The sequence below is a fragment of the Mustela nigripes genome, chromosome 3 (genome assembly GCF_022355385.1).
Source record: "Mustela nigripes isolate SB6536 chromosome 3, MUSNIG.SB6536, whole genome shotgun sequence".
Lineage (NCBI taxonomy): Eukaryota > Metazoa > Chordata > Mammalia > Carnivora > Mustelidae > Mustela > Mustela nigripes.
The window spans coordinates 149,407,694-149,421,217 of NC_081559.1; the positions used below are offsets into that span (position 1 = coordinate 149,407,694).

Sequence of the window (13,524 nt, forward strand, 5' to 3'; positions counted from 1 at the left end):
GGAGCCCGATGTGGGACTTGATCCCATGACGCTGGGATGATGACCTGAGCTGAAGGCAGCTGCTTAACCAACTGAGCCACCCAGGCGTCCCTTTTTCTTCCTTTCTTTTAGAGTCTACATATAACTGAAATCATACAATATTTTTCTTTCTTTATCTGATCTATTTCACCTAGCATAATGCCTTCAGGGTCCATCCATATTGTTACAAATAGCAGGATTTCTTAAGGCTAAATTATAGTCATATATGTATATGGGTATTCATACATATATGAATACAACTCTTTTAAAAAAATTTTTATTTATTTGACAGACAGAGATCACAAGTAGGCAGAGAGGCAGGCAGAGAGAGAGGAAGGGAAGCAGGCTCCCTGCCAAGCAGAGAGCCTGATGCAGGACTCCATCCCAGGGCCCTGAGATCATGACCTGAGCTGAAGGCAGAGGCTTTAACGCACTGAGCCACCCAGGCACCCTGAATACAACTTAAAAAAAAATTTATTTGTTTATTTGAGAGAGAGAGAGAGAATGCAAGCAGGGAGAGTAGCAGAGGGAGAGGGAGAAGCAGGCTCCCTGCTGAGCAGAGAGCCCGATGTGAGGCTAGAGCCCAGGACTCTGGGATCATGACTTGAGCTGAAGGAAGAAGCTTAACCGACTAAGCCACCCAGGTGTCCCTGAATACAGCTTCTTTATCCATTTATCCACCAGTAGATACTTAGGTTATTTCCATATCTTGGCTATTGTAAATAATGATGCTATGAACATGGGTTTGCAGATATCTTTTTTTAGTGTAGCTATAATCATATTAAACAAAATAGACTCTAAGTTAAAAATGGTAAAGGGAGACAAAGAAGGTTATAATATAATGATAAAGGGTTAATGTATCAAGATATCATTGTGTCCCATAATTCCTATAGATCTTTTTCACTTTTTTAATTCTTTTTTCTCTTTGCTCCTCTGGGTAATTTCCTAAGTCCTATCCTAGGATCACTGATTCTTTTGTGTGGTTGAATTTATTTTTGAAACTATCTCTTGAGTTCTTCAGTTCAATTACATGCTTTTCAACTCTTGCATTTATATTATATTATATTATATATATATACGTATATATATATATATATATATATAATTATTCTATTTCTTTGTTTGAACTTTTTTAAGGATTTTATTTTTAAGTAATCTCTATACCCAGTGTGGGACTAGAACTCACAACCTTGAGACCCAGAGTCACACACTCCACCAACTGAGCCAGCCAGGCACCTTGACCATAGGCTTATTTTTGAGGGCTCCATAGTTTTCCATTTAAAAACTACAACACAATTTAGGGTACTTAATGTCCTCTTAGTGGGCATTTAGAAAGGTTCTAGAGTTTGGTTTTTTTTTTTTTTAAAGATTTTTATTTATTTGTCAGAGAGAGGGGAGAGAGAGAGAGGACAAGTAGGGTGAGCAACAGACAGAGAGAGAAGTAGCCTGCCTGCAGCACAGGGAGCCCAGTGCAGGACTGCATCCCAGGACCCTGGGATCACGACCTGAGCTGAAGGCAGACGCTTAACTGACTGAGCCAGAGGAGGCATCCTGAAACGTTCTAATTTTTGTTAATGCAGAGATGACTATTACTTCTTTTTTTTTTTTTTTTGATGACTATTACTTCTTATTCGATGTAACCAACTGATGTCAAGTTGAGAAAGGGGCATAGACTTAGTGCAGTGAGACCAGGGAGAGACATAGAACGTCCAGGGGTCTCAAGAACTCTTTTTTTTTTTTTTTTAAAGATTTTATTTATTTATTTGACAGACAGAGATCACAAGTAGGCAGAGAGAGAGAGAGAGAGGAGGAACAGGCTCCCCGCCAAGCAGAGATCCCGATGCGGGGCTCAATCCCAGGACCCTGGGATCATGATCTGAGCCAAAGGTAGAGGCTTTAACCCGCTGAGCCACCCAGGTGCCCCTCAAGAACTCTTGATGACACAACCCCACATGTCTTTGGTTGAACTTCTTATTTTGTCAATGCATAAACAAGAAGGTTATTTTGAATCCTTTGTTTGACAGTTCATAGTCTTTATTTCTTTAGGATCAGTTATTAGAGCTTTATTAATTACCTTTGGTGTTGTCATATCTGCCTTCATGATCCTTGATTTTTTTTACATTATTATTTACACATTTGAATAATTAGACTTTACAGTTTTGTTTTGACAGACACAGTTCTTCACCAGTCAGTTCAGTTTGGGTTTCTGGGTGTCTGCTGTATGTCCTTGGGCAGATATAGCCTGCTATTACAGTCAATTTTTATGTGCTGCAACTGTTCAAATTTTAAGGAAGGACGTGGGGGATTGTACCATTGGCTGAAAATAGTTGGCTAGGACTGCTGGCTTGGTTTTCTATCCAAGTGAGGCTGGAGGACAGGCTCCATGGTTGCCTGGATTCTCTGGTGAGTCTTACTAGATGGTCTAGACTGGGTACAGGATTCAGTAGTATATGGGACTATAAAGGAGCTTCCCTGATGTAGAAGGGCAGCAGGATTGAACCCAGCTTATTGTTTGGGGACTTGAATCAGGCCAGAGTGTGTACTGAATTCCTTGCTCAGGTGAGACCACTGATTTTTCTCTTTGGATGGGGGAAGTTTTGGGCTGTACTCTCTGTTCAAGTGCCACTGTATGTAGGGCAGTTGAAGGGGCTATGTAGCCTCCTATGTTCTCTGGTTAGGTTCCTTAGTTGGTTAAGCTAAAGGTTGTAGTCAGCGAGGAGCAGGAGTATAAATTAGATTCCCTACCTGGGCACAGCGGGAAAAGTAGCTTTAAAGCAGGTAAAGCTCATTGTTTGCTAACTCAAGCCAACCTGCACTGCAAGTTCCCTGAGTGAACAGGGCCACTGGCTTTGCTATCTGCCTACCTCAATTGAGTGGCTTCAGTGCCACTGGGCCAGCATAGTTTCCAGGAGTTGTCTCTAGCCCTTACTGGTCAGATGGGGCCAGAAGGCACTCACAGGCGTTAGGGCTATCTATGCCTTAGCTCCCTTGCCTGCATGGGAGGGAAAGGGACTGCTCTAGGCTATTCTAAATTTCCCAAGTAGGTTCTGTAGTTGAAAAGCCTCTTTTAGCCTTGACTATGAATTGATCCCTCTGCCTGTGCATATCATGGGAATGCTTAATGCCCAGTACTGGCTTTTCTGGGACCATTCACCTCTGCCTGCCTGCCTCTTGGCTTGAGTGCTGCTGGCCCATACCGATTCCAGTAGTTGTTACTAGCCCTTCTGGTCAGATGGGGCCAAAAACCTTTCCATAGTGGGTGGGGCTGGTTTAGCTCCTTGCCTGAATGAGGGCAAATGGGGCTCTAAGGTCTGCAAACCTTGTTTGAAGATCAGAATCAGACAGTTCCACACTCTGCTGAGTTCCTTGGTGAGTGCATTCCTAGTTTGGTTCTGCAAAGCTGCTGGTTGGTATTACTACTTGGGCATGGCATGAACTTAGTCTGTCAAGATCTACTTGCTGGATATTGCAAGCCTCTCTTCTCTTCTCCATCACAGTCAGGTTCACAGTGGTTGAGACACAGGTTCTCCTGCAATCATTGTAGTGAAAGATCAAGGTATGGGGTTCCACAATGCTTGGGGGATGGTTGTCCCGTTTGGGTTCTCTTTTCACACTGGAGAAACTGGAGGCTCAGGGGAGACCTCAGTATCTCAGTATGATGCTATGCTGGCCTTGGGAAGGGGCAATGTGGTCACTGTGTAGTTACTTCTCTTACCCTTTTCTTTTCTTTTTCTTTTTCTTTCTTTCTTTCTTTTTTTTTTTTTTTTTACATTTTATTTATTTATTTGAGAGAAAGAGTGAGAGAGAGAGAGAGGGAGAAGCAGACTCCCTACTGAGCAGGGTGCCTGATGTGGGACTAGATCCTGGGAATCCAGGATCATGACCTAAGCTGAAGGCAGCTGCTTAACCACCCAGGTGCCCCTTCCCTTCTCATGCAGTCTTTTGGTTTCTGTGGTGCAGGTGGTGCTCCAGCCTCACCCACATGTTGTAGGATTCTCTCAGTAGTGTCTTGTTTTCTAATAGTTGTTAATTGTGCTTGTGAGGAGGAGCAAAGTGAGGAAGAAATTATGTTGCTTACTGTATCGGCTTACTGTATTATTTTTATGTAGCTGCTGGTGACATAAAGATGGAAAGTTCTAGTTCTTATATTTTAATAACTTAATCTGTTGGGAAGATCCATCTGAACAAATTAAGTGTAATTAAATCAGTGTTAACTACTATAATAAAGTTATGAATAAAATAGTATGGAAGCAGAGAACAGGGAGCCTCTAGTTGTTTTGGGGGTGATTAGAGGTGGCTTCAAAGCTGACCCATGAATTGAGTCCTGAAGAGTGAGTAGATATTTTCCAGGGGGAGGATATTCCAAAGAAATATGAAACCAGTAGGAAATTCTATTGAAATCACAATAACGATACCAATGGTAGAAGTTCGTATGTGTTTCAAGAATGGTGAGAAGCAGAAGGAGAATAGTAAGTGGTTAAGTTTTTTTGGTGAATAAGACTTGGCACTTACTGTATGTGCAAGGAAAACAATGGAATCAGAACTACTACAAAACCATCCTTTGGCAGACCCTAGGTCTCTCTATTAAAAATGGGGTGTCTGTATTCTTCAGATATTAATTGGAAGTGTGGTCTGGGTTTTCTCTATGAAAGGCTGTAAATCTATATTTTAGTCAGGGTTTGCTCTTTTAGATTACCATACAATGTCTTTGAAAGCCCTCAATTCTTTTTTCTTCTTTTTTGCCTCAGAAAAAAGAACCTTCTTTAAAAAGCTATATGATAGTGTTGGATATAGATCATTTTAACAAAGGTCACAGCATTTTTGAGTAGTAAACATGATCACCAGATCTTTCCAGTATCTAGATGTTTGGCAGTCATGCTTCCATCACTGGAGTAAATAACTAGAGCTCCAGGGGCATATGACAGCTGTGGGCCTATGAAGCCTGTGGGTATCTGGGAAGAGCCAGATGCATCCTGTTTCTCCTCAGCGATAGCCAAGAAGAGAATCAAGGCAAAAATTCCCTTTTGCTTGAATCAACCAGACTACTGAGCAAGTATAGAGCTTGCCTGGTCTACTGGCTTCAATTTGGCCTTAGAAATCAAATGGGTAATAGATTTATTTGAGAAGTTATTGTCAAGAATCTAAGATTCTTAATCTTTAAGATTCTTTTCAATTGCAGCTCAGCAGCACCTGAATACTACTCCTAGAGTATTTCTTCCTGTGATGATAGTATCAGCAATTAACATACTTGTATTTATAAGGCTTTATTCTTCAGGGAGTATTCAGCCCTTGGGAGAGGTCAGCTAATTAATTTCTGTGATATTTCAGATTAGACTGTTGCATGTTTTATGACCTTGAAGATTACAGTGGTTATTAAGTCACTAAAATATTAAATCACTTTTTCAAGGATTCCCAGTAAGGAAGCAATAGAAAATAGGCAAATAACTGAAATCTTGAACATTCTAAGAAGTGTTTCCAGCACTGCCCCAAAGCAGGACCCTCACAGGAGTGTCCATTCTGTTTTAAGCAAGGAGAAAAAAATTTAAAAAAGGGAGGCCACATTATTAACAGAGATATAACATGCTTCAACATTCTCAGAAAATCTCTTATACTAATATGAAGTCATCTGAAATTGCCCGTATCTCTGGAACCCTGAAGATAATTTCTTAGCAGCTATGAAATTGTTACGTCAGTAACATCCTTACAGTACACACTTCTCTTCCCCTTCAGAGTCAGCATCCTAGTTCAATACTCCATCATTTTTCACTTGAACAACCACAACTGACTTTTAATTGGTTTCCTTTATTTTATACTTGCTCTTCTACTGTCTCTTTTCCACATAGCTGTTGGAGTGGTTGTTTAAAGTCATAATTCGAATTGTATCATTTTTGCCTAAAATCCTCCACTGGCATCCATTTGTATTTAGAATAAAATATGAATTCCATACTATGGCCTTAAAGACCTGTAAAATCTGGTTGTTACTCGCTTCCTTGGCCAACTCAAAACTGCTCTGTTAGCCTGAAATTTAAGTTTTCCAACAATTAACTCTCCCAACCTCTTGTTTCATCATTGATTCACTCATTCATATATATATATATATATATATATATATATATATATATATTCAATATATACTTAGTATGTACCTTCTGCCAGGCACTGACTAGGTCTTGGCACTAAGGAGCTGAATGAGCTAGGTCTTTGGGGGAAGGAGGGATAAACAGAAATGTGAAAATCCTTATTTTGCCAATGCTCTCAGAACAATCAAACGTTTGTCAAATTTGAGCAGGAAGCTTAGTTATTCTATGACCTAAGAATTTTCTTTCATGACAAATAATAGAGTTTAATACTTATGATTTATCTTTTAGCTACCTGATTTCTCCAAACACCGCTCCAGCTTTCAAAGTAACCAGAACCTGAGTACCATCAGAGCCTCCAAGAACTTGGACTTCACCTTGCTTGATGATATACATTTCCTTGCCAATTTCTCCCTGTATGCCAAATATAAAGAGGAAATGGTAGTTACTTAACTCTTGACAATTATGCCCCCAAATTAAGGAATATAAAATGTTCCAGAGGAATAAATATAAATTAAAAAAGCAAGAAATATCAATGTAAAAGTGATTAAGACTGAGGTAGTTATGGATATTGATTGGACACATCACATGAAAGGAAGTTAGTAAGGAAGTGATATTTCCCAATATGGAAGCATTGTATGCCACTACTAGACAGGTAAGCACTGTATGGCACCATTGTCCAGGTAAAAATGTTTCAAGTCAGCACATAGTTTCAGGGACGAGCACAGGTAGAGGAAATAACTGGTTGTAACCATAGTCACCCATAGCTTTGGTGGCTAGTGCTATGCTTAGAAGAAGGTACTTGGTGTTTAAAAAGAGCATGGGCTACAGTCTTTCAAAGGTCAACTCCACTCTTATGCCTATAACACTGAGGTCTGAATTTAGTAATTGGAGCACAGGAGACCTTTAAGCTATTATTCTTGTTCCATATTGAAAAGAAAGTGTTAATGCATCAGGTTATTTTACTCAGTTTTGCTTATCTCTGGGGACTCTCTTTTGCTTATCTCTGGGGACTCTTGGAGCCAGGGCAATGATGCTTGTTCAGGCCCTGAGAACTAAACTCCTGGAATGTTCACAGAGTCACTGGTTAATAGTGTTATTCTGTATGCCTGGGGCAGTGTAGCAGGATGTACCAGGCTGTCAACATTGTTTAATGTAAACACAAAGATTTATGATGTGTATTTGGTATCTGGTTTGGAGTCTGAATCATGGCTGGTCATGTAGCTATGTGACCAGCACCATTTAACAACTTTTGACCTCAAGACTCTGATGGGTTTCCCTAGGTGGAGACATTTTGTCTTTGTCTTTACGTCTACAGCTGGAGAGAAAAATGTATCCTTATGATCCTCTGAGAAGTAGGACCTAGAAAGCCTGCACCTGATTTTTCTAGTCTTTGCCTATGTGTAACTTTTTCTTCCTGTTTTTACACTGTATGCTTTGCTGTAATAAATCTTAAGCCATAAATATAACTTTTTTGTTGAATCATGCAAATCACCAAACTAATGGGTTATTGTGGGCCTCTTTGAATATCTCTTCTCACTTCAAAATCCAGAAAGAATAAATATATAAGAGACCTAAGTTGCAATTGGGTCAAGAAAAGCTGTTAAATTCTAAATAAGCTGGTTTGCATAATACTAGGCAAACTATTTGGATAATAACACCTATAAGTCTTAATGAATGGGTCTTGATCACCCTGAGGTATAAAATAATAGCATGAACACAGTGAATTTACTTACTTTGTTCAGGAGGGGACTGGGTTATTTGAATTCACTAAATATTCCTGTTAGCCATATTTTCAAAAGATTAGAATACATTAAAATTAACTCAGGATTAAACAGTGTTGATTATAGTTTATGCTCTGTGATGGCTGAGACAATGTTTACTTTGTTTCAGTGTTGAGCATAAGGTTTATGATATAGGCACTCATTTATGAATGAGGTAAATATAGTTTAACCATTTTCTTTGAAGTTTTAAGATCCTTTAATACCAAGGTTTGTTTTCATTCCACCCCCCACCCTTTTAAAAAAGATTTATTTATTTTAGAGAGATAGAGTGCGAGCACAAGTCAGGGGAGGGGCAGAGGAGAGACTCTCAAGCAGACACCTCACTGAGTGCAGAGCCCCGCATGGACTTGATCATGGGATCATGACTTGAGCCAAAATGAAGAGCGAGATGCTCAACCAACAGCTACCCAGGCATCCCAGTTGTTTTCCTTTCCTGAATATTAGTTCTTGTCATATTAAATTTTAAATTTAAAATTTTCAGGTTCTACCTCTTAGTTAACATCTGTGACATTGAATTTTTCATTTTATCTTCCTATTACCTTTATGAGGAAAGTAAAGTAAGCACTATTATTTCCATTTTACCGAAAGAAAAATAAAGGCACAGATCAGCATGGTTGACTAACCAAAACTCCATGACTGTAATTAGAAGCAAAAGGAAGCCTATAATGCGCAACTCCTAAGTGTACAAAGCAAATATTTTAAAATTTTGCATTGTGCAGAATATTAAACAGGTATTTATTCTCAAACATAGATCAAAGTAGAAATTCCAAGACAGATGGATCTTATTACAATTATTTCTATAATATCAATGTTAATAACGTCTAACATTTACAGAGTACTTTAAAAAATCATAATAATATCTGATATTTACATTACTCCTTATTTTAATACTTGCATTTCTTCTATCAGAACATGCTACTTTATAATTGCAAAATATTTTCAGGGATCTTAATTCATTTAATTCTTGCAAAAATCCCAGTGAGGTCAATGATATTTAAAAATTGGTAGTAGAGGCTTGAAAAGTTAAGTGTCTTGAGCAAATTTACAAGGTTGGCAGATGATAGCATTAGAACTAGCAGCACATATGTCACCTGACTCTGTAGAATATATATAGATAGAGCATACCTAATGATAAATCCAGTATCAACACCAATCTCTAAAAAACCAATAAAATGATGATGAATTATTTTTTAAAAAAAGAAAAGTGTCTGAATATTAGTTTTCCAAGAGATTACTCCAGGAAGTAATGATTACTACAAGGGTATATTCCTTATTCTTTTCATGAAGTAATTCTCCGGGAACTAGAATGATTTTTCAAAAGCAGTTATTACATCTGACTGGAGGTAGAAGTACATAATGGGCACTTAAATATAGTTCAGCACTTTTAATTATTTTTTAATGATCATTTCAGTAATTTTCCAAGGAGATCTGGCATAATCAACGAACCAAAACTTCCATGATTTCTTGCATACTTCTAGGCTAATTTAAGCCTTTCCTGCAAATTTAATTAGCATTCAAATGGAGTAGACATTCCTCAGAGAACAAGATTCTGACAGCATGTGCAAAATTAAGACCAAACCAAGCTTCTGTGGTTGGTTTATGTACTAATTTGGAGGAAGTGTACAAATGCAAGAGCCTCATGTAGAGTGAGGTAACCCTTAGTGAGAGAAAGCACTTCAAATTTTCAGGGTTCCTGTTTAGAAGGATATATTCTTCAGAAGGGGCATTCTGACACTCAAGTTAATTCTGCAATTAATTCTGGGAAAATTCCCAAGTTTTTTTCGAAATGGTTCAAGCTACGCACTCAGTATATTTGGGAGTCATCTTGAAGATTAGGCAGGTCAGCAAACTTCATCCTGAGCCCTGACATTCCTTCAATTATTAAGGCAAATTCCTATAGAATATGAGGTTTTTTTCCTTCCTGTTTCCTACAGTGATTTGTGGAAATGATAAGCAAAAACAAAGCTGAATTTAACAACTTTTCATCTCGGTCAATATCTACTATGAATTAAATCCTCCTCTCTTAAAGGCGAAAGCAAAGCAATGTGGCAGGTAGTCTCATGCGTTCTTATTTATGCTATTTCTCCTACTTATTCCTTTCTTTCCTCACTTGTGTTCACTGATCTGTTTTTATTATTGAGTGCTGGAGGTATGCAAAGAAGAAAGTAGAAATGAGAAGGCTGTATCTACTCTGCATTTCATACTTTGTTAAGCAAATTTGCACTGCTTAGGGGCATGGGTGCTAAAGTTTCTATGAGTTATCTCAATTTCCAGTCCCTGCTGTTACTGGAACAAATTGAAAGGCCATTTTGGTGCATTAAGGCCATGTCATTCCAAATCTAACACTGCCCTAAAGGGGTCTTTAAAATGAGCTGTGGTTTGTATTTCCCATTTCAGTGTAAATGATTTCATATCACCAACCTGCCTGCTTTTAACTTGGATTAATTTGTGTGGGATTGCATATTCTTGGTTTCTATTATGTCAAAATCTCTCCTCCATTTTTCCTCCTCTACCTCTGATAGCTCCTCCTTTGATTCTTCTTCCTTGACCTCCTCCATAAATAATGATATTTTCCAAAGTTATAGGCCTTGGACCTCTTGTTTTATCTTTCTTAAGCTTCTAATGAAGTTGGCTTCCATATGTTTGTTTCCAAGACTTACCTCTAGTTCTATCCTCTCTCACAAACTAGACCGATTTCTTTCTATCTGTGCACCAGGTATCTCTACCCAGATGCCTTGAAATATCTTCTACTCTTAACTTTGTTTTACACCATCATTCCAGTTGATCACTTGCTTCCATTCAGTAAATATGTCAAGCTCTGTCCTACTTCATGGCTCCAAGCCTTCATCTAAAATGCTGTCCTCTCCACCTTATTACTAAAGAAATATTTCACTTTATATTTTATAAAGGTCATGGCTGACAACCTCCCCCTTTCTCAACCCTCAAATCTAAATAAGTGCTGTTGCACCACACACATCCCTAGTGTATTCCATTTTTATAGAAGTTAGCATATTTTGGAGCTTATGTATTTATTTAACTTCATTTGTTTATTATTTGTCTCTTCTATCAGGCCAGTGATTCTCAACTTTGGCTGCATTTTAGATAGTCTGGGAGCTTTTAAAAAAAATCTTGATATGTGAGCTCCACCTTAACCCACTGAATTTCTGGGGATGCAGTCCAGACTTCTAATTTCAGGTGATTCTGATGTACACTGTGAATTGAATGCCCTTGAACTAGATTGTAAGCACCTGGAGGACAAGAACCATGTTTTTTTGCTCACTGCTGATAATACCCAATACTCAACACAGTGTCTGGACATGGTACTCAAAAATATTGACTTTTAAAAATAAATAATACTAGAATGTTCTAACTTTGGACTTACTGTAGTTTTCTGAACTTCCTCTGCAGGGAGTTTCTCTCTGCCTTAGCTCATGCTAATTCTTTCCTCTATCTGAAATGCCAGGTTCTTCTTTTTCTTGGTTCATGTAAATTCATTTTTTTGACTCTTTTTCTTTTTTTTAAAGTAGCCCTATGCCCAGCTCAATATGGGGCTTGAACCAACAAACTTGAGATCAACACCTCAGCTGAGATCAAGAGTTGGACATTTAACTGACTGAGCCACCCAAGTGATCCCATGTAAATTCATTCTTTAAGACTTGCCTTGAATATGATCTTCTCCAGGAAGTCTTGCTAGTACCTCAGTGGAAAAGTGTCCTTACTCTGTGTCCTTTAATAGTTTGAGTTTATGTCTACCATAGCACCTAACACATTATTTTGGAATGATATAGGTGCTATTACTTGCTTGCGAACTCCCCAGGGTTTTGGATCATTTCTCATTCTTTAAATTGCTCATCTTCCTCTACTTTTTATTCTGATTATTATTTTTTAAAATTTTTTACTTTTATTTTTATGTAGATTTTATTTATTTGTCATAGAGAGAGAGAGGAACACAAACAGAGGGAGCAGCAGGCAGAGGGAGAAGCAGGCTCCCTGCTGAGCAAGGAGCCCAATGTTGGACTTGATCCCAGGACTCTGGGATCATGACCTGAGCTGAAGGCAGATGCTTAACTGACTGAGCCAACCAGGCATCCCTTTTTATTCTGATTATTGACTTCACTACTGATTTAGTTTCCCAAGATATAAAACCCAAAGTCAGCATTCCTTCTCTCCTCCCTTAAGTTAGACATCAGAGATGTGCAAAAATGTTCAATGTAGAGTTCTTTTATAATAGCAAACATTTGAAAATTGATTTATAGATTATAATATTATGCAGCTTTAAAAATAAGGTGGTAGAAGATAATTGAATAGTAAATAAAATGTAATTATGATATAGTTATATGATAAAAAATACAGTATGTCAGTTTTATAAAACAAGCTATCCATCAATCAGTATAAAAGATAGATTGAAATATATGAGTAGTGATTATTTCTGGGTGGTGGAATTTTTGTCTTTATGCTTTTTATGTGTTTTCCATTTTAAAAATAATGAGCATGTATTACTTTTGTAATCATAAAAATTACAGTAAAATTGGAAAGAATGTGGCATTAATTATCCACTAATTGGGTGAGCTAAATCGAGGTAACTGATAGCTTGCTGAAGATATAAAAAGGGCAGAACCACCTTTCACTTCTGTAACTTTTTTCTCCACTTTAAATATTTGGCATTAATGGGGTGTGGTAATTGATGATTTACATTTATACAAAGCAACTTTTCAGACTTTCCACACTTATATCCTATAGGTAATGAAATCCATATTGTCTTGTTCCAGTTTGAACTTAGAGTAGATTATTCTTTTATAAAACTCTATGTCAATTATTTCTATACTATGGAATTCACCCTGGAAATTCTGTTTAAACTATGCTCTTGACCTATATCTGAACTTAAGTGTATTTATTTACTAGTTGTGCATTCAAAAGATAGCATGTACTCACCTTTTTGCAGACAAAGTCACCAGGTAAATAAACAATGGATTTCAATCTTAGCAACATGTCATAAATCATCTGTGTATCACAGCCCTAAAGAAAAAAAAAATAACAAAGAGAAAAATAATTTTTATGCAGCTACAAAGACAACATTCCAAATAATTTTAAAATGACATGAAAATAAGTAGTAATAAAAGTTGTCTGTGTTAATACTAAAATATTAATTGCCAATGGATATGGACTTGTTTTGACCCAAAATTTAGGAAGAAACCCAAAAAAACCTATAGTGTGAATGCAAGACTTTGGATCCTAATCAGATTTTTTTTTTTTTAAAGATCTTATTTATTTATTTATTAGAGAGAGAGAGACAGTGAGAGAGAGCATGAATGGGGAGAAGGTCTGAGGGAGAAGCAGACTCCCCGTGGAGCTGGGAGCCTGATGTGGGACTTGATTCCAGGACTCTGGGATCATGACCTGAGCTAAAGGCAGTCGCTCAACCAACCAATCCACCCAGGTGCTCCAGATTTGGGTTTTATTTTTTTATTTTTTTAAAGATTTTATTTATTTATTTGACAGACAGAGATCACAAGTAGGCAGAGAGGCAGGTAGAAAGAGAGAGAGGAGGAAGCAGGCTATCCGCGGAGCGGACAGCCCGATGCGGGGCTCGATCCCAGGACCCCGGGATCATGACCTGAGCCGAAGGCAGAGGCTTTAACCCACCT

General features: G+C 37.9%; 1 protein-coding gene across 1 annotated transcript in view; it reads right to left on the reverse strand.

Moving 5' to 3' along the window:
* CNGB3 (cyclic nucleotide gated channel subunit beta 3) overlaps positions 1 to 13,524 on the reverse strand; it is a 154,187-nt gene that overhangs the window by 17,332 nt on the left and 123,331 nt on the right. The window contains exons 14-15 of the mRNA XM_059392911.1: positions 12,812 to 12,895; positions 6,391 to 6,509 (exon numbers count right to left, since the gene is read on the reverse strand). Of these exons, the coding sequence (XP_059248894.1) occupies positions 6,391 to 6,509; positions 12,812 to 12,895 (203 nt within the window). The remainder of the gene's footprint in view (positions 1 to 6,390; positions 6,510 to 12,811; positions 12,896 to 13,524) is intronic.